The sequence below is a fragment of the Phymastichus coffea genome, unplaced genomic scaffold, assembly GCF_024137745.1.
Source record: "Phymastichus coffea isolate CEN01 unplaced genomic scaffold, Cenicafe_Pcof_1.1 PCOF00090, whole genome shotgun sequence".
NCBI lineage: Eukaryota > Metazoa > Arthropoda > Insecta > Hymenoptera > Eulophidae > Phymastichus > Phymastichus coffea.
The window spans coordinates 749972-772099 of record NW_026706901.1 but is presented as its reverse complement, the minus strand read 5'-3'; the positions used below and the strand labels follow the sequence as shown (position 1 = coordinate 772099).

At 31.8% G+C, this 22128-nt stretch overlaps 2 protein-coding genes across 2 annotated transcripts; both read right to left on the bottom strand.

The window, feature by feature from the left end:
* Positions 1 to 380: 380 nt before the first annotated feature.
* On the bottom strand, positions 381 to 3238 carry LOC131669259 (kelch-like protein diablo). Its single transcript, XM_058944017.1, has 6 exons — positions 3083 to 3238; positions 2850 to 2995; positions 2541 to 2736; positions 2242 to 2464; positions 1198 to 1379; positions 381 to 1132 (listed from the first exon to the last, which is right to left on the bottom strand). The coding sequence occupies exons 1-6, from the start codon at positions 3208 to 3210 to the stop codon at positions 1129 to 1131; spliced, it is 879 nt and encodes a 292-aa protein (XP_058800000.1). The 5' UTR covers positions 3211 to 3238; the 3' UTR covers positions 381 to 1128.
* Positions 3239 to 3299: 61 nt separating this feature from the next.
* LOC131669258 (zinc finger and BTB domain-containing protein 44-like) lies at positions 3300 to 5512 on the bottom strand. The gene is made up of 4 exons (XM_058944015.1): positions 5389 to 5512; positions 3794 to 3924; positions 3404 to 3571; positions 3300 to 3309 (listed from the first exon to the last, which is right to left on the bottom strand). The coding sequence occupies exons 1-4, from the start codon at positions 5482 to 5484 to the stop codon at positions 3300 to 3302; spliced, it is 405 nt and encodes a 134-aa protein (XP_058799998.1). The 5' UTR covers positions 5485 to 5512.
* Positions 5513 to 22128: the final 16616 nt, after the last annotated feature.

The following is a 22128-nucleotide window of genomic DNA, read 5'->3' as shown; positions in this document are numbered from 1 at the left end:
ACTTGATTTCACAGATGGTGTTAATAAAAAGTCAAAAATTACTTTGAACAGTGAAGCTCAAAGCGTAGGTCATCACGACGAATAAATATACCAATATACACCTTTAATGATCACTACTGGTTTGCCGTTTGTGTCGTTACTAATACATACTCCCAAAGCTACTTATAATGCTTTCATACTGTCGAGCAGATATACAGAACATGTATAAATCATATAGGAATCAAAATTTATTTAAAAAATTTAAATTACATAGAAATACATGTATGTACGCATAAGTAAACTATTACAGGAAAACCGCAATAAAATATTCTCATTGATAATTTATTTAAACAAGTGTATACTGGTACCTTGACGAAACAAATTTAACTATACACTATTTATGAGGAATTTGACTATTAGTGCGATTAATTGATAAGCAGCTAATCGCACAAGCATTGTTTCCAGTTTGCCCGATGCATACTACATTTTTATCTACTGATAAAATAAGTTTTAATGTTGAAAAATTAGTAATCATGAAAAAGTTTTATAAAGAGATAACGATTGAGAAATTTTTCAAAATAAAGTTTCAAGTACCACTAAAGAGAGATAATGCCGAATTTAAGATACTGTACATTCATAAAGATCATTGTCTAGTTAACAACGACAGTATTAAAAAACTAAGTATAATCAAAATTTTTAGTCGCTTTGCAAGTTGATAGTTGTGAAACGAAATACGATAAAACTTTAATAAATAAATGCTCGGCTTAACTCGAAGTACAAATGAAAATATGTAAATTACATTCATCCATTACAGAATATCTTCCAATAGTTTTTCATTATCATTAAAATGAATTGGATCAGGTAAACGAATTTGTATTACTCTAAAACATTATACGGAAATGAACTTCTTTTTCTTATTATACACTCGTTAAGTAACACTTACAGCTAATTAAATCAGTACAGCGTAACGATGGGTCTATCTAGTCGAAAATTCATCGATAATTTATCATTTGTTTGCCATTTATCTTTCTGTGGATCATATATTTCAACGGTTTCAGCATCTCTAGTACCTCCTATAGCTAACAACTTTCCTTTATAAACAACCATATAAAACTCGAACCTCTTTCTTTTCATACTGGCCATTAATTGTCATCTGATGAATGAACGTGGATTAGAATTATTGATAAAAATAAAATATATAACATAAAATTTATCTACCTTTCCGACAACGGATTATAAACTTTTACACTTCTGCAATATTTTCTTTGGCCCTTGCTGTATTTCAATCCTCCAGCAATATACAAGTTATTGTCTAGAACTGATACTCCAAATCCTACACGTGGTGGATTCAACGGTGCCAACTTCGACCACTTTTTCGTACCAGCATCATACATTTCAACCTGCAATTTTCAATATTTACAAAAAGTATTATAAAGTGAAGTAAAAACCTTAAAATTATAAATTATTTGATATGATGCCGCCTTTTAGCAGTTTACGATCTTGTTTACATTTGAGTTGGTTTTTCTCGGGTAATCAAAATAAGGTTTTCCCGTAAGATCCTTCTAAGCCGTATTTATTTGAAAAAGTTTACCGACGTTTCAGTAACGTTGTATATCATAGTTCTGAAGGCCTAAAGGCCATTCAAGCTTTGAGAATGATGATACACAGCGTCTTGAGAATGATGATACACAGCGTTTTGAGAATGATGATATTAAATTTCAAATCTTTTCTCAATTTAATTAACTTGCAAATAAGAAGGACTTTTATCGTTCACTGAACTGATAGATGAACTGATATATTATGAAGTTTTATTTATATAAAAAATGATTACTTCAAAAATAAATTTAACGAAAGTCAAAGCATTCCTATACCAATTTTGCTCGTTGCAATGCATAGAACTACTTATATTTCTTTATCAAATAAAAATTAGCCATGATTAATAGTATGATTTCGCGTTTAAATAGTATTAGCTAATATTCGGAAAATAACCCCTCAGATCATAAGCATGTGTTACAATCCACGGCAAAGCATATGGTCTGTGCTTTAATTACTTGTAACAAATACTGAGATATAAATAATCTTATTTCGTGCAGTGGACAGAAAGTTAAACTTCTCAGTTATATATTGAAAATATACAAGATAAATCTCGTAATTTCTCGTTCAGTATAATTCATATATGAATTTCATGGAGATAGCGAGTGAGGATTTCAATGTATTACAGTTTTTGAAGAATATAAGTTTTCCATAGAAAAGTCTACACACCGCATCAACTAGTTCCGCTGACTTGTTACGACCACCAATAACGTACAGATACCCTTCATCAAAAATAGCGGTTGCATTATATCTTTTCGTTGGCATTTGAGTAAGCATCTTGAATGAATTCTTTCGCGGATTAAATCTCACAACCTGATTTGATACAGATCCATCTTTTCTTTGGCCACCACACAAATATAGAAACTTTTGGCTTGCACACATTGCACTACACCTATAATGTATAAGCAGATAAATATTTTTATTGTAATATTTTTGAATTATAATAATTATAAAATCATAAAAATTACCTTAACAATTGCTCTGAACTTCTTAGAACAGTATTTTGTTCTGTTAACAAATTGAAACTTGCTAAATTGAGTTGAACATTTTTTGGACAACTGTTATCAATAACCAAATAGTAAAAAATGTTATTCAATATGGTTCCATTTTGGATAGCCGAAGAAAGGTAACGATCGATAATTTTACGAGGTTGGTACCACTGCTCTGTAAATAATTTATTATTAAGTCATATTTCTAGTACAACTAATAGTAATCTTTCAGAGTATGTTTTTGCTTTATGTTAAACTTATAAAAATAGTTTCTTTTTTGACTCTTACTTAGTATAGAATTATAACGTTGTACATGAAGTTCCCCATCAAGTTTACCAACGCATATCAAACCAAATAGATCTTGCAGTAGAAGCTTATGATTCTTATTTTCAATTTGATTATAATAACAATATTCGATGTCTTTGATAATAGCGCTATAAATGAGCAAATATTACGTCAATGTTGAAATGATATGAGCTCGTAATGCATTATACTGAAATGTAATAATCCAATTATTATACCTATGATTTCCCGCCTTTTTATAAATATACTTCAATAAACTTTCTTTTGTTAATCCTGTTATGTCTATTAACTCCATCAAATTGTAAATATACATGTCTCGAGTGTTGATGTCGTGCAGGATCCACATAATGATTCCCTTAAAAAATGTTTTGTGTGGTGCAGGGAAATTCGAATTAATTTTCGCCAAAATGTCTATTAAATATTCATAATTAAATTCTAAAAACTCCTGCGTTTGTGAACATTTTTTAAAATGATTTAAAATACAAATTCTTGCTGCTCTTTTCAGTGAAATACATCCAATTTGATTTGCAAGCTTATACACTTGGCAGGCTTGTTCTTTTTTTAAGTGAATTTTTAAGTACTCAATGCAAACTTCCCTCACTTCATCTTCGTCAATGTTTACTGCTCCACTGAGTAATTCTACTACATTGTCATCAGTTAATAATATTTCGCCTGTATAAGCAAATGTCAGGAATGGCTCTAGTTCTCTAAAAAATATATTCAATGATAAGAATCACAAGCATTAGAAATAAATATTGGTACGTAGAATATAGGTCTCTACAAAGACTCGGCTTGGCTCGGGCGGTACTGTGATAATTAACAGAAGCTTAGTCAAATGAAACAATAATTGTAATCAGCAGTTGTACCTTTATTTAGCTTTTCATAGACACTAATTCTACAATATTTGTATTTTTAAATTATTAACTTACTTTCCACTTAAATCTGATAGGAATAGAATAATTTCAAGGCTATTTTCGGGCATACTCAACAATACAGATTTAAAATATTTCAAGTTTGCAGCAAGAATAAGACTGTGAGCTCTCAATTCTTTGTCTTTCGCCTGTGACACAAAAAAAATGTACAATTAGTATATTATTTCTTCTTTATTTTCTTGTAATATACTAAATATATTATGTTTTCTATCAGTATTATTTACGATTTTAAGAGTTTAACCTAGTCTTTCAATGTTATTGTTATAAAAAAAATTAATCAATCACATAATTAATTCCTATAAATATTATTTTTTAACAAGCAAGTATTAATTTTTTATTTGAACGATGGGGACAGTTATCCTATTTTTTCAAATATTAATCATGGGAATTAAAAAGAGTTATGTGAATATTTAGGAAAGGCGTTACAAATTGAAGACTCTAGAGACGCGGTCGTTCATAGTAAGATTTTAAATGTAATACAAATAAAAACAAATAAATTATATTGTTTTTTTTACATAGAGGACTTATAGCATTAAATAATATTAATTTCATACCTGGTTAGATGGTAATTAGATAGCAAAAACGAACCACAACCCTAAAATACCTCTGTATTTTGCGATATCTATTTTTCCACACACCTTTTAGATAAATTTGACAAGCATGGAGATGGCAGATAAGCAATCCTAGTTGCACGCAATAGTATCTTGTCACCGATAGATGAAGCTTGCATGCCGAAAGCTCAAAGCACGTTAACATTATATTTATATAGCTACAGAATGCGTGCGTATTGATAAATGCAGTTCTTAATATGTACGTATTTTAAGGTTTTGTACTATCACAGTCTGACGGCGGAAAAATTCATATTAATAATATAAATTATAGAAATTGTAATTTGAATTTCGCATTTGAAGTGTCAATTTTGAGATTCATAAGAAAAAAAGCTCGAAGATTACGATTCGTTTTTAAAAATTAACACTTTAAAGCCTATTAATTATAGCATATGAATGCTACTATTATAAATTGCAGAATTTAAAATTCTGCTATTAATTACATCTAACTAGGAATTTGATTTAACAATAGTCTCTAGATAATTGTAATCTACACGTACTTCAGGTCTATCTGAAAGGTGTGTGAAGATAGAGATTTTACTTAATATACAAAGATCGTGATATTTATTTATCAACACAAATATTTTAGTTTATCAATCTGGCAAACATCCTACAACTTCGTATATAGATACTTTCTCACACAGATTCGTGACCGCGACATAGATAATTACAGTTTCAGCTGTTTATAGCCTATAAAACGAATGCACGTATTGCATGCGAAAAAGAGAACATTTCAAATTCCCGAAAATTTTTTTTGAGGTTAAAGAATGAACTCGGTAAACAAAAAAATGAGTTATATGAGCATAGTGAAATTAAAACTAAATCAAAATAATTTTTTTAATATCACTTATATGTTTCTTTCGCAAACTACCGTCGCCATAAAAATACAGGCAGAATCTAGTTAATTTTCTATTAATTTTTCTACTGATAAATGTAAATATTTATGAATAATAAATATAAATATCTATAAAGAATGCGACTTACCTTGATTAAGACGTCGCAGAATCGTCCTGATAGTCCCATATCTTTCAAATTTGCGAAATGATTTGGTTTTTTATATAAATAATTTTGATTCTCCATTATGAGAATTTCTAACTTATGAGAAAGATAATGATACTACACATAGAAGGAAGTAAAATCTTTATACGTATTTGTACACTGCTATAGAACACATAAAAATCGTAGAAAAATAAAAACAGTAAATCTTATTTGACACTGATTGAAGCCGTATGCACGTAACGTAGTGTTTCACACAAAATCAAGGAGGAAGCTGAAAGATTGCGGCAAAGTTTGGACTAGCGAAGAAATGAACGATATAACAATTGCAAGTGCGCCTTGGGTGTAGCAAGTTCCTACACCTGTACAATCGCTATCATTCGTTTCCTAACTGTAGTTGGCGCTTTTTCACATCGTTCTTGATTTTGCGAGAAACACTGCCTTACGTAAAATTGGTCTTATGACTTTGGGTAGTACCGGCATATCCGCTACTACTATAGATGGTGAATACTCTACTACTATAGAGCGAAAATGCGATAAAAGTGGAAGGAAATCAACATAAACATCATTTACATATTGGTATAATTAAAAAACATTTGGTATCTTATTTTTAAATACTAATCAGGTATACAATTTATGAGTGAAATGTCTTAAATTATTATTTTATAAGTTAGTATATATAATGTTTGACATCAATTTCCGTGTTATTGTTCCATTCGAGTTATGGTTCGTGCGAAAGAATTTGTATGAAATGACATATTTAGCATCTGATAATAACAACTATGAAAAAAAAAGTGTAAATTGCAGTGTATTAATGTGAGATGTATGATTAATTACTCTTTCTTTAACCAGTAAATACACTTGGGCATTTGATGTGACTACCTTGGTTGCAAAAAATTTTAATTATTAAATTCGAACAAAATTACTTTTTTTTTTTTTTTAAATTAATAATGATTTACCTGTATGATAATCTACATTTTAATCTATATAATACCAATTCAAAGTAAACGTTGAAGAAAGTAATTTAGAATGAGCAATATCACATATATAGTTTGTAATAATGTTAGATTATTAATTTTTGATTGATTAATTGATTGATAAACATTTCAAAATAGTTATTTTTAACATAGTCTAAGTAAAACATCTTAATTTTCAAATCTACTTTTGTTTCAAATATTATCAATGCTAATATTGATCATTATATCAGTGCAGCTGTCAATACTAGTTTTACAATACTGTAGCTGTTCTTTAATTTAATATTGCATAGAAAATTTAAGAGATGCCTAATATATTATATTCATATTTAAAACTATTTTAACAACCTATAGAAATAATTTCCAAAAATTAATACTATACAGTTATTTTCATAACAGATTATATCATCCATGATTCAAGTTTACAATTTGATATCAAAATAGCTTTTTTTCTTTATACAAGTAATTTACATTATACATTTATCTTCAATTGTACTAATTTTATTTTTATTTTATAAATATTATAAAGCAGCTTGAAAAATTTGAAAAAAGATTCTAAAATCAATATTCTTCTAATACTTGCAAATATTAATATTAGAAAACAATGAATAATGTAAAAATAATTCATTGAAACAATATCGTCAAAGATCACATTTCTTATTAATATATAATATCTTATTTTATATTGTATTTGATTGAATAATGACTTTAAAACTGAGTAAATCTTATCTATTATCACAAAAAATTTAAAAAGTAAAATTACAAATTTCTCAATAGTTCATTAATAATATGCTAATAAATTACTACAAATTTGGCTCAATCCATTAAGATTACCATTTAAAATTGTTCTTTAAACAGATGAGAATGATCAAACTCAATGACCTTTACATTAAGAGTTTAGTGTATAATCAAAAAACACAAATCACTTGTATTGCTCGAATAAAAAAGTTGATTATTGCTGTTTTAACTACTTCTATTATGATTTCAGTAAGAAACACAACAAGATAATACTAGTCTGATTCTCAAATACATCATTGGTGAAGCAAAAGATAATTTTTAATCATTTTGCCACTGATTCTTTGGATTTTATATTTCAATAGCTGTCCCAGTGTTATCTCCAGTAGCCAATAGTTTTTCCTCATAGGTAACCATGTTAACTGGTAATTCACTTTATTTGCATACTAGCTATCAATTCCAAACTGATAAATGAATGTATGATTGATCCATTCATTAAATTAAATTATTAAATGTAAGTAAGTTATTGTTGACGAATCACAAATTTCTATACTATTTGTCTGGCCATCATTAGGAGGTTCGTTCCTCTGTTAAATGTACAGTTTGTTGTTTAGAATAACTACTCTGAAATCTTTGTGAGATATAGATCAATTCCAATGTAGGTTACTCCTTAGCATCAAGATCATACTTTTTATCTTTAAATTTATACACATCTATATCCATGTTATTATAATAAATTGAATGATTATGGCAACGTTCATCGTGAACGAAAAAATCGAAAATTTAAATATGAGGATTTGACTCCATATATTGCTTTAAATATCAAACTAACAATATAAAATACTATAGTCAGTAGCTTATAAATATATTAACATTGATTTAAAGCAATATATGGAGTCAAATCCTCATATTTAAATTTTCGATTTGTTCGTTCACGATGAACGTTGCAAACTTCATAATCATAAATCAGCTCGTTTTAATTTATTTATTGCAAAACACCTAAACATAATTAGTTTAAAAGTATATTATGCTAAAGAGGGTTCAACTAGCTATACGTGTGCGAAGTTGCGCGCGTCGGAACGCACCCTGTTCACCCTGACACCCTTGCAAAGCATGGCATCCCATTCGCGCAAAGGCGAATCATATGAATTTGTTTATTGTTAAATATTTAAAAATTAAAAACTCAAAAGTTGTTTAATTACTTAAGGGTATTGAGGACTACGTGTCTATGCAGTTTTGCGCATTGGGAAGCTCTATTACTACCCTCACCATCCTGTGATGTAAAATTTCATTAACGCGAGCATCGGAAAAAAGCGAATTTAACATCGTTCCTTCGTAAATATTCAGAAATCAAGAGCTTAACAGTTTATTTATTAAAGGGTATTAAGGACCTCATGTGTCCAGTTTCCGTCGTTGATAAGTAATCCCTGCCAATTCCCACACATTAATGTGGAGCTATCCGATTGTCCTCAAGTTCTCTCTGCATTTATCAGGGCTTGAGACCTGCACGTTTCATTTTGAATATTATAAAGGGTGGCTGCATTAAAACTTGTTTCTGTTTTCTTTTTTACTAGTGTCGTCAAGCGTATCGAGCGCTCATTTCTCGGTTGTATTAATATTGGATTTCATGCCTAAACTCAAACTTAATAACGGTCAACATTAATGCGACAATAAAAATTCAATTACGTTGACATTTGCATATTTTGTTATTATTTTATTCCGACTATCGTAGCAAATCTTTATCAGGTGTTTGTTAAATTATATAGATAACGGGCAGCACATTAAGTTCGTTTCACCTTCCGCGTCTAAATAAAACTAATGATTTTGTTTTAAAAAAAAAACTGGAACTCATTCAAACGGATTTTGGTTCGTTCGAAACAGTACTTTTCGCAAACTATATTTTAAAATGTTAATTTCGGCAATACAACTGTCATTTTCGACCGATTTATTCATCAAAATTTTTGTTATTTTTCTAAATTTAAGTTTAATGTTAACAATTTTTTTGAATAAATTACTGAACCAGATGAGCCGATCAGTTTATACACAGTATTTTATTCTATGAAAAAATCTATCGATTTATGTTTCTTTAAATCTTTAACAATGCTTCTTCAAAGATAAACTTTGTAACAGAGATATTGAATAAATTCATATGTCCTAAGAATAAATATAATTTAAGAGTATTACAGTTATTTTATCTTATATTGTTTTAAGGTTAGATTATTGAGTAAATGTGGACGTTATTTTTTTATCACGTAGGAAGTTTTACTTATTTTTGATTCACTCAATTAATCAATGTAAAATTAATGTAAAATATCTCGATATATTTATTAGCTCCAATTTGCTGAATATGTCAGCTTCTGTGCTAATAATGTATTGTATACATATGCATATACATACTGCCATGTGATGGCAACTCACGTGACAACTTTTCAGCTAAACAAATCACGAATAAACTGCCTTCACTTTTCAGGCCATCATTTTTTTTATATAAGATCATTTTTTATATAAGAAATAAATATAGGATACTCAGTCTTCTGACTCGCTTTTACGCTACTGCGTATATATTATTATTTAAGCTTAGATGTATACTTACAATTAGTCTTCTGACTCGCTTTTACGCTACTTCGTATGTATTATTATTTAAGCTTCAATGTATTTGAATCATTTCTATTAAACTCGGATCATATCTAATATATATTATCAAATATTTATATATATTTTTAATGTACTACTACTTTAATATTTTTTGGCTATCACCAATTTTGTATCATTTACATAGCTTGCATACGAAATCTTTAGAAATATCTTCGTATTCTTGTAATTTTCTCTTTCTATATTTTTTTATTTTTCCAGTCGCATTCAACATTTTTTCTTCATAATCTGTATCAACGTCCGTGTAATGTAAGCAACGTATTTCACATTTTCGGTTGCAACATTTACATTGTATTGATTTTGTTTTAATTTCTGAAAAGCAATACATACAAACGTTTTTCATATTTTTAGATATTAATAGTAGATCGTTTGCTACTTTCTGTCTGTATATTTCAGGATCAAATGTCATTTCAAAATCTTTTTTGTATCCTAAACAGTGCAAGTAGTACATAACAAACACTCCACAGCTATATCCATCATTTTATGATTGATACGGACGATTGTCCATCGTCCATCTTTTCCACTTTTTAACTTTTATCTTAGCTAATGAGCTAGTTGAATTTTCCGTAAAGTATTGGAAGGCTTTTCTGGCTCGATCTTCATCTGTAGTGTCTCCGTACGGATCTAACACGCAAAACTCTTCCTCTTTAATATTCATCACAAGTAAGTGCCAGTGGCCTTGATATGAATATGGCATCAATAGCGTATCGTGGAGAGGGATTTCAGTTCTGCAAAGGTATCTTTCCCTGCATATTCTCATTTCACTGAAATCTCCTATAATGAGTCCAGTACTATCTGTTGGTATATATGTGATGGTACCCTGGTTGATCCGAACCCTCTATTGCCCTTGGATCGTTAACGTGGCATCCTGAGACGCCGCTCCGATTACCTGCTGCTGACACAAGAGCCCTTGCCCTGACATATTGACTAGTTGTTGAGCCGTAGCCGTGGGTGGTTGTACCCCTTGGATTTTCTTCGCACGTTTGATTAGGACTTCGCGCTTCCTTTTTCTAGGTAGCTAACGAGGCCAGCGTGCGGAGGAAGCAACGAGACCGCCCGAACCACAGTTACCAGAGCCCAGCCGATCTGCAGCGCTGCCCGCTCTCCTCAGGTAAGGACGGTAGCTGGTGCCCAACGATAAATCAACGATAATAAAAGCTGCATTTATCGGCTGACTGCGCCGCTGATGGCAGTTGAGGCCGCGAAAAATCAACTAATTATTTTTCCCCAGCCCGTCGCAAAGTAATCAATCTTATTTCCATATCTTGCTAACTAGTTCACGGATTTTGGATCATTGGGTCCTTTTGCAAAAAGTAACAGAACTTAAATCTACGAATCCAGAAATAGAGAGCAATTGTACAGACAATTTTCAAGCAAACACTGATTTTTAAGATGATTATGAAAAGAAGAAACTTTTAACAGTCAACTTGAATGCAGCTACCGAAACGATTGTACAAAATGAAAATTATTTAGAAAAAAAGATATCCAGTAAAAATAAACAGATAATCATTTTTGAAGCCTTTAAATCGACAAAAAACCGGAACAAAAAAGTGCCTTGTTACCAACAAGAAGTTGCAAAAGATGAAGTTGATGACGATTACTCTTAAATACAAGACTGACAAAATAAACCTTGAAAATATTGTTAGTTATCCTACGCAATCTAGAAAACAACGGAATGCATCGAAATGTAGTTCATACAAACCCAACCCAACCCTATACAATAATTCTGCAAGCGAAGACAGTGATCTGGATTATGAGTTTTTGTTAAAAAATGACAAACAAATATGTTTACAATATAAATGTTTAAATATGTTAACAAGTATGAAAAGAAACAAATTGCAAAGAAAAATAAAAACGCATTCATTTATGATCTCGGAACTGTTGAGTTACCTTGGAGTAATTTTAAAGATGACTTCAGCATTTTAAATGACGATAAAATAAGATCAGTAATTGAAAACTGTATGCTATACGACTGTAAATGTACCTGTTTATTAAGTTTTCATGTTGGAATTCGATACATTTAAAGAGATATTGTAACGTATGGCGCGTGTAAACATGCTACTCACAAAACTGCCCGATTCAAATTTAGGATTTATCATGTTGAAAATACAGTTGGATTTTTGCAAGTATCATCTACAGAGCCAATAAAAGTAGTTCATGAAAATACTATAATGAGTACCTGCTATAAAATCTTAAGAAAAGAACAGCGCAAAAAATGGATAGCAGATGCAGAACGCCAAGGTGTTCAAAACCTAGTAAATTCAGTCATACTGCAATCTAATGAAGGTTTTAAGAATGATGGTTATATGCAAGAAATAAGAAGAAGTTCTGAAGTTTATAAAACAGTTTCTGAAAAGAAAACAGCGGGTCGTTTGACATAAGAATCATTAGATTTGCTTGATTTATTTGGACTGTGGATGGAAGAACAGACAAAAAAAGATCCATTTCTGAGAACTGTTAAGCTTCCATTAACAGCTATTATGTACTCCAAACAAGAGTTACGTTTATTGGAAACACAAAAAATCGCAGTTTTATCATCATTTCAACAAAATTTACATTATAGTTTATGCAAAGAAACATAATTCTGATGTTGAAATTGGCGAAGAGGTATAAAATAAATATTATGCTCCAGGATTTGTAGAGCACTTACTTGAATAATGGATGCCGTACATAGCATTGTGGAGTGGGCTTGATTTAGATATTATCGATAAAAATATATCAAGAATAAGTAATGCATACATCAAAAGTGCTAGCTACTAATGTTTTGAAAGAAAAACTTTTTAAAGGAAACATGAAGTCGTGCCTTGGTGATGTTATACGTATATTGGATAATGACAGAAAAAATACACCTGGTTTGATAGAAATGGGTGTAAAAATTAAAGGCACTAAATCATCCAGCAAGAAAGCCAAGTACCCAGAAACTGGATCTGGCTTGGGATAAGACAACATCAGCAGATATGAAAATAACAAAAAAAAAGAAAGAAAAAGCACCGCACTTCAAAGTATCTACCATTAACTATAAAATTAATAAAATGTACGAAATGAAAGTAGATACATTAAAAAATGATTTACAGGAAAATGTCATCAATGAAATAGGCAACGGCGAATTGAATTCAATAAATTATGAACACGCTGATAAAATAATTGTAAATCAAGAAATAACTGAGTATGAAACAGCATGTACGATACCAAGAAAAAAAAAGATAAAAAAAAAAATAAGAAAAATCAGCAAGTTAATAAAAAAACTGCAAAAACAAATAAAAAATTTGATAAAGTTGCAGGTAATACCATTCACAATGAAACAATTATATTGTTGGAAGATGAAAAAATGGAAATCGATCATCTTCAAACAGTTTGCACAAAAAATAATGATACCGAAGGAAATCAAACAACACTCAATGAAGCTGTAAGTCAATATCCAATGGAGATTGAAGAAAATCAGCGATGCTTGACAATAATTGCTTCGAATTACCCATCGCTGCCAGAGAATATTTCGAAAAGTATCCGAATAAAGTTGTCAAAGATTTCCATTATTATTTCACCTCACGATCTTGTTATATAGTTTTCAGTAAATGTATCAGTAATAAAATTGTTCTAGCAAAAGCTTATGAATTAAGAGCCAGAGAATTCCATTCTCTTTGAAACAATAAATGGATAAATGGGTTGATCATAGATGCATATGTAGCTACACGTATAGATGGATGGCACGGTGTAACATACATACCAACAGACAGTATGTCGTTAATAGTAGGACAGAGCTGTAATAATGAAAGAGTATGTAACAGGCAATTGGAAAAGTTTGACTTCCCTATTTCAAAGTTGTTATTAATGCCATACCTACTACAAGGGTAGTGGCGATTATTTATTGCAAACATAGAAGAAGAGAAAATATGCGTAATGGCTCTGCTAAAACAAGGACATTCAACCGGATTGAAAATCCAATCCACTTTAAGTCTATTCCTACAAATGATAATTGAAATTCATTAAAGTAGAACCAATCTTAATTCACTTTAATGTTTTTTTATCCTGAAATTAATTTAACATATAATAATTAATTTCAGGATAGAAAAATATTAAAGGGGATTCAGATCGATTCCAATTTGATAAATTTAAATTGTCATTGTAACGTGTGCCTTTGAATCGAGCGCGAAAACAACCAATCCCGCTGGTAGCGCTCGTGAACCGTGTGTTCGGTCGGGCGAAATGCTCGTGAGGTCATCGTTGTGGCGTGTTGGTTGCGCGCTCTTGCCGACGGCTCGGTCAGTTTATCACAATTCGATCGGCGCTCGGCGGGAACGCATCCTCTCTACATCCGGTGCCGTTTTCCCTTCCTAGGACAAACACTTTTTGGTGCACAATCTCGGTATCGAGTGCGGCATTCTGTCCGGGAGGCTGTTCTTTCTGCGAACGAGACCACAAGTTACTTCGCGAGCGTCTCACTGGAGTCAACCGATTTGGAGTGCTTTGAAGAACTCGAACGGTGAGCCTGTCGGATAGAGTATCATCCCGTATGTATCCACGTCAGCACGGTGTGTGAAAGAGAGACAATACGGGACGACGTTGAGTCCTTCGCGTCATATAAATAAAAGTGTGAGGTGAGAAAATTTAACAGCGTATAGAGTAAAGTTAACTTATGAACTCATGCGATTGAAATAAGTTGAGTTATAGCGAAAATTAACAGTGTATAGAATAAATTTGATTTATAGACTCATGCGATGGAAAGTGTAACACGTCTCCGTTAGATCTGCGTGAAGATGCGTATTTAAATTAAGGAAATAGCGATGTTTAGATTGTAGCGATAGTGTAAAGTAAACAAACCTTGATATAATGTACGGAATAAGATGACAAAGTAATAGTGATAGATTTGTATCTGCTAAATTATTTCATGTACCGTCCCTTTCTATCCACTCATGCGAGATTGTATTCATATTGCGGAGCTATTTTCAAAGTCCGTAGTTGGATTTGAGAAAGTACAATCACATCATTTGTAGGATTCAGAAATAGACTCGAAGCGGATTGGATTTTCAATCCGGTTGAATGTCCTTGTTGTAGCAGGGGGATCCTTATGGAACATGTAGTGATGAAGATCGAGCTATACAAGCATTTAAGATTTCATTTATTACTCTAAGACTGGCTATAGTAAATTAAAAGGCAAAAATTGGCAAAAAATGGAGAATTGGAAACATTCCGCATCAGTCACTAGATGATGGTTATAGCTGCGGACCATATGTGTTGTACTATTTGCATTGTTTGGGATTCAACGAAAATTTTGATTCGACGATTGATCCTGATAAATACAGAGTAAAAGTAGCAAATGATTTGTGAAATATCGTGGCTACTTTGGGGGCGATACCAAAGCGCCTTGTTTTTTCGAATTTTTGAAATTCGCTGGCTTGTTTCAAATTCTTCCGACTGGAATGCGTCGCTTCCTTTGTCCTCTCGAATGTCGTTTTCCAAATCCACTGCTTTCGGTTTTACTAGTTATAGGAATTTCGTTTCGCAAATAATTAAACTCGTAGTTTAGGGAAAAAGCCGATCGACGGCATAAAAAATCCTTTTATTTTAAGAAGTTACATAGATTGAAATTTAATAAAATGAACAAATAGATATAGAAGAGTAAAGCTAGAACTTGAAAATAACTAAGTAGATAAAGAATTTCACGTAGGAAATTAGACGATTTAAAGCGAACAAAGAAAGGTGATAAGCTAAAAAACGCGAATGATGCCGCGATGAACAATGATCACGCACGCTCACACACGTACACGCTCAATTGACACTCACTCACTTTCGCACGTTTAACAATGAATTATCTCACTTCGACTGGTGCAAGTATACACGCCGTGCACAGAGGACGGCCTGATTTTGATGAAACGATTGGTGCAAGCATGCCGTGCACAGAAGACGGCAGGTCGCGAGGGAGCTCCGCACGCGGGACGAAGTAGTCGACTACTACCGGCTCGGCCGGAAGAGAACAACGTGCTCAGCGATAGCGTCGAAGTATTGCCGTACGGTGCTGCCACCGCGCTAGGTGTTGTGGGTCCTAGCACCCATTGCGCACACTCACACCAACATACAAACATGGCGCACGCAGGCGCAAATTTAAACATTTAACAATAAGAAACGACCCAAAAAAAGAAAAATTGAGAAAGTGATAGAACCATGTGAAACGTTCACATGCAAACTATGTAAACGATACAAAGTAATAAAAGAAATTATATCATGAAAGTTGTATAAATATTGATAGACATATCTACAAAAAAAAATTTATTTATAGAACTGAAGAGACGTTTCAATATTTAATATTATCTGAATTTCTTAATATAAGAAAAGCCAAATCCATAAACAGCACATTAGCGTTGAGTAAGTGTATTATTATTAAATTTTAAATTATTACATTTTCTGTAATCAACATATTACTAGATAGTATCATATATTAAGTTAGAAAACTTATTCTACAATGATTTAATTGAATTATATTTAGCTTATAACTTTTATCCTGCCGGGGTTGGAGATATCAATCCTTCCTGTAAAAATTCCCGAATTTGTACCATATATCATGTATTAACTATATAAAAAGTTCATATCACAAGTTAAGCCGATATATCGAAAACTCGGCAGGCTAAAAGTTAACGAAATATAAAACGCATTAGCATTTATGAAAACAGCAAACTAATACTATAGTTATTAAAGTGAATTTTATTTTGCTTTAACGCAAAAACACACGCATTAGCGTTCATAAAGTCAGCAGACTTATACTACAGTTATTAAACTGAATTTCATAGAACTTATAAGGCAGCCACATCATGATAAATTTCGTTACTATGATGTGCAGGTTTCAAGCCTTGAAAAATGCAGAGAGAAAGTCAAGCTACAATGCTAATTTTTTAACCCATTAAAGCCCACGCTAAGACTGGTTGAGATAGCGACAAACAAACTGTGCTATCTTTTGCATAAGTGAAAAATAAAATATACGTATTTTTTTTTATGTTATTTTCAATTGTTTATAACAAATTATTTAAACAAATTACAAAAAAATTCATAATTATCAAAATCTAAATGCGGGAATCGATTCTGGAGGTGAAATCAAGACGAAAACCTATATAACACTTTTTTGTCAGAATTCAATTTGTTAGTGTAACGTAGGAATAAACAATTGCATGTTGGGGAGAAAAAGTGACCATGTCAAGTCCCAAGCAAAATCTATCTGGAATAGCAAAAAATAAACTGTGCTATCCTTTGCATAAGTGAAAAATAAAATATATATATTTTTTCTTATGTCATTTGCAATTGTTTATAACAAATTATTTAAACAAATTACAAAAAAATTCATAATTTTCAAAATCTGAATGCGGAAATCGATTCGGGGGATAAAATTGAGATGAAAACCTATATAACACTTTTTTGTCAGAGTTCAATTTGATATCTTTATGTAGAAATAAACTATTGACAAATAAGTGTTTTCATTCTCACACATGGTATCTGGAATCATATCAGTATTTTTTACTGATAAATTTTGAGATCTTATACTGTAATTGGATAAGTTTATTTCATTTCGTAAATCCTTCCGTGTTAGAGATCACGTTTGAGTGGCGGGCTAACGGTTGAAAACATTTATACATTGGATCTATTCTTTGAAATAATAATTTTGGAAAACTTTTAGTTTTTATTTTGTTCTAAATTGGTAACGTTACTGATAATGCCGAGACGGAGAATTAGCGATCTACCAAATTTAGTTGAAGATTCTGATAGTGATGAAGGTCAACATATTGATATAGCATTCATTCCTAATGAATATGAAAGTTCAGATGGAGATTCGGACGGTGATCCAAATGAAGATACATTATCAAATGAATTACCATCAGGTTCTTACGAACATGTTAAAAGTACATACACAAGTACTCAGAAATTGTTGGAACCGAATCATAAGTACAGTTGGAAAAATGATGCTTTGAATGATATTTCTCCGCATGTCGAGAGCAACTTCAATATTTCACCTATTTCATCATTGCAATCCAAAAATGCTTTTGAGTTGTTTGAGGTTTTCTTTTCGAAATCAATGAAAAACCATATCATTGAAGCCACTTCTGAAAATCATTTTGATTTATGTATGGATGATCTAGAAAAATTTATTACAATCATAATGATTACTATCTTCAATTCTAGAAAAAGTATTCGTGATTACTGGTCAAAAAAGCGAATACTTCAGTGTCCAGTAATTGCGGAACTTATGTCTAGAAATAATTTCGTTGCCATAAAAAAGAACATACGATTCTATAAACTTCAAGAAACTGATCAAAATGATAAAGTCTGGAAGGTTAGAACTCTGTATGATATGTTTCGTGAGAATTGTATGCAATTTGGTTTCTTTGACTATAATTTATCAATAGATGAGATAATGGTAAAATACTTTGGTAGGTTTGGTATCAAGCAATGTATAAGGAATAAACCCATTAGATTTGGAATAAAAGAATGGGCAGTCTGTTCTTCTGATGGGTATATAAATGATCTTGATATTTACACTGGTAAATCAGGAATCGATGAACGAAATCCTTTAGTTGCCGTTGGTTTAGGGTCTAGAGTGGTGATAAAGTTACTTTCGAATTTATTAGAAAAAACACAGAGAGAAGAACTGAAAAAGTATCATATTTATTTTGACAACTTTTTCACAAACCCAGATCTTATGATTCATTTGAAAAAAAATGGTTTATCGGCGACAGGAACTGTTCGGCATAATCGTGTGAAAGTGAAAGTCGAAATGCCAAAAAAAGCTAAAAGAGGATACACTATTTCAATGCATGAAGTGAATTCAAAATTGAATTATATTACAGTTATGGACTCAAAGCCAGTATCGATTCTCTCTTCGAAATATGGAAATGAACCAAAAGTTGAAATGCAGAGATGGCAGGAATCATCGAAAAAATCTATTCTTTTTCCTCATTGTTTCTCTATGTATAATGAACACATGGGTGGCGTCGATCTACATGATCAACACTGTAATGCTTTGATGCCTACAATTCGAAGTAAGAAATGGACATGGTGCCTTGTATTACGGCTCATCCAAGCATCCTTAGCAAACGCTACAGTGATTTACAATAAGTTACATCCAGACGAAAGAAAAGGTTCCAAAGATATTGTTCAAGAAGTTTGTGAATATTATATTGACAAGTTATCTTCCAAACGTCCCCCCAAACGACAGAAACAGAGTGAAACTTCATCCCAAGAACACGTGATGAAACATGGGAGTCTTAGGAAATGTGGAATTTCAACATGTCGGACAAGAACGGAATGGTATTGTGAGAAATGTTCTATGCCTGTTTGCAAAAGTCATAAAGAAGGACATGGCAATGAACAATAATTCAATCCCACCGATTATATTTACAATAATTCATGCCAATATTGATGGATAAATACAATAATTAGCTTCATTTTATACGATTTTTTGAAACACTCTCAGGAGGCCGAATGTTTCTTCCTTCATTACAATAACTAATTGGCCTCTGACAGAAAAGTGTTATATAGGTTTTCGTCTAAACTTTACCCCCAGAATCGATTTCCGCATTCAGATTTTGAAAATTATAAATTTTTTTATAATTTGTTTAAATAGTTTGTTATAAACAATTGCAAATGACATAAGAAAAAATATATATATTTTATTTTTCACTTATGCAAAGGATAGCACAGTTTATTTTTTGCTATTCCAGATAGATTTTGCTTGGGACTTGACATGGTCACTTTTTCTCCCCAACATGCAATTGTTTATTCCTACGTTACACTAACAAATTGAATTCTGACAAAAAAGTGTTATATAGGTTTTCGTCTTGATTTCACCTCCAGAATCGATTCCCGCATTTAGATTTTGATAATTATGAATTTTTTTGTAATTTGTTTAAATAATTTGTTATAAACAATTGAAAATAACATAAAAAAAAATACGTATATTTTATTTTTCACTTATGCAAAAGATAGCACAGTTTGTTTGTCGCTATCTCAACCAGTCTTAGCGTGGGCTTTAATGGGTTAATATACACGAACCTACGATATGAACTTGTTAATTTTGCGATATTTCACACGATGTAAGGCTGGACGGACGTAAAATAAGATAAAACTTAAAATTAACTGGCAGGATTATTTGATGTCTGAAGTTCGCTACGTTCAATTGCAACGAAAAAAAAATTTGTTCAAAAATAATCAGTAACGTTTTCAATCGATGATTATAGCTGTAATGATATAAAACCACAATACAAAGATATAAATAGAAAACAACCACAAATAACTACCCCTAAAAAATCATTCATATTTCGCTGTATGGCAGTACCGTATAGGTAACCATTACGTTGTGATACAAGCTATTTACGTATATTTTCTTATGGGAAACACAAAGTAATAAAAACAATTATGATATGTTCCCTCAAGATCTTTTTTCCCATCCCTGAAAACCAAAACATGGCCCATATAGAGGCTACCAAATGTCAAGACAGATTAAACACTGTTTTGATATTTTTATTCGATAAATATAAAAAATATTGAAGAACATGCTTAACTGAACCCACGTTGGCTTTGCTAACGCCCGGAAACAACTTCCCTCCCTACAGGGGATGAAAACTGTGCGTATTTCATCGATGTTAATAGTTATTTAAAATTTAAATAATTCTTTGCTAGTTTTATTTGTACTATAATTATGTAGTATCCAAGATTATGCTAGTATGAACTTACATTGTCTTTGCCGATACTCGGAAAAGTCCACTTTCCTCTTTACGCGTGGTGAATAGCTCGTCTTTCTCGAAATCGTCTGTTTTAATTATTTAAATATATTTTGCTATTTTTATTTAATATTAACATCATTAATATGACAGACAGTACTTATATATATATATAGATTCGTTACTTTTTGGACACCCTGTGTGTGTATATATATACAGGGTGTCCAAAAAATAACGAATCAAGGAAATAACTTTCCAGGTAGCAAAGCTTTTGCGAAGCTCAAGGTCGTTTTAGGACTAACTTTCGACGAGAAATTCGATGGTGACCTTGGATTTGACCTTCAACCTTAATGTCAAGGTCATTTGGAGGTCAGCTTTTTTTTTTTTAAATGGAAACCTCTATTTTCGACACTGTTAATCGAAAGAGCCGAAAATTTTACGTCCAAACATGCACTCAGGTCATGTGTGAGGTATGACCTTGAGCTTAACCTCAAGATCATTTAGCCTCATCAAGGTATGGGTCCATGTCACGCTCTACCACTCAGGCTTGGGTTTTTGCGACGAAGCTCAAGGTCGTTCTAGGACTAACTTTCGACGAGGAATTCGATGGTGACCTTGGATTTGACCTTCGACCTTAATGTCAAGGTCATTTGGAGGTCAATTTTTTTTTTAAATGGAAATCTCTACTTTTAACACCAATTTTATTATTACATTTAGCGTCACCCAGGAACAACGGCGTGGACGTAGTAATATCTGTTCCCTTTGGGGTGCTTGTTTTACGAAAGTTCTAAGTTGTTAAATGTTCAAATTATTTACCGTATAATTCCTGTTCTCACTAACATAAATTCTATTATCTTAAACTTTAAAATAATATTTAAAATAATAACGCTAAATGTAATAATAAAATTGGTGTTAAAAGTAGGGGTTTCCATTTTAAAAAAAAGTTGACCTCCAAATGACCTTGACATTAAGGTTGAAGGTCAAATCCAAGGTCACCATCGAATTCCTCGTCGAAAGTTAGTCCTAGAACGACATTGAGCTTCGTCGCAAAAACCCAAGCCTGAGTAGTAGAGCGTGGCATCGACCCATACCTTGATGAGGCTAAATGGCCTTGAGGTTAAGCTCAAGGTCATACCTCACTCATGACCTGAGTGCATGTTTGGACATAAAATTTTCCGCTCTTTCGATTAACAGTGTCGAAAATAGGGGTTTCCATTTAAAAAAAGAAGTTAACCTCCAAATGACCTTGGACCTTCGCAAAAGCTTTGCTACCTGGAAAGTTATTTCCTTGATTCGTTACTTTATGGACACCCAGTATATATATTGGAATCGGTCACTTTGGCGAGAATTTTTCGCAGTATTGGTCAGTTCGAGGAGATCTTTGGCAGTTCGACGTACTCCTCAAAGTGACATTACGGAATAGGTTAGTTTGGGGAGAATCCTTGAATTGCTATAGGTAGTTTAGAGAGTTTGTTAGTACTACATTTTAATTAAAGTAAAATCAAATATCAACGATTTCAATAGAATGTCTTATAAAAACCGAATGTTTTATGACGTGCGCAAATAAATTTATGATTACAATGACCGTAACAATCAACTATTTTTCATATGGCTAGAATTACTAAACAAGAATATAATATTATATGAACGGTATGGAACTTCATAGA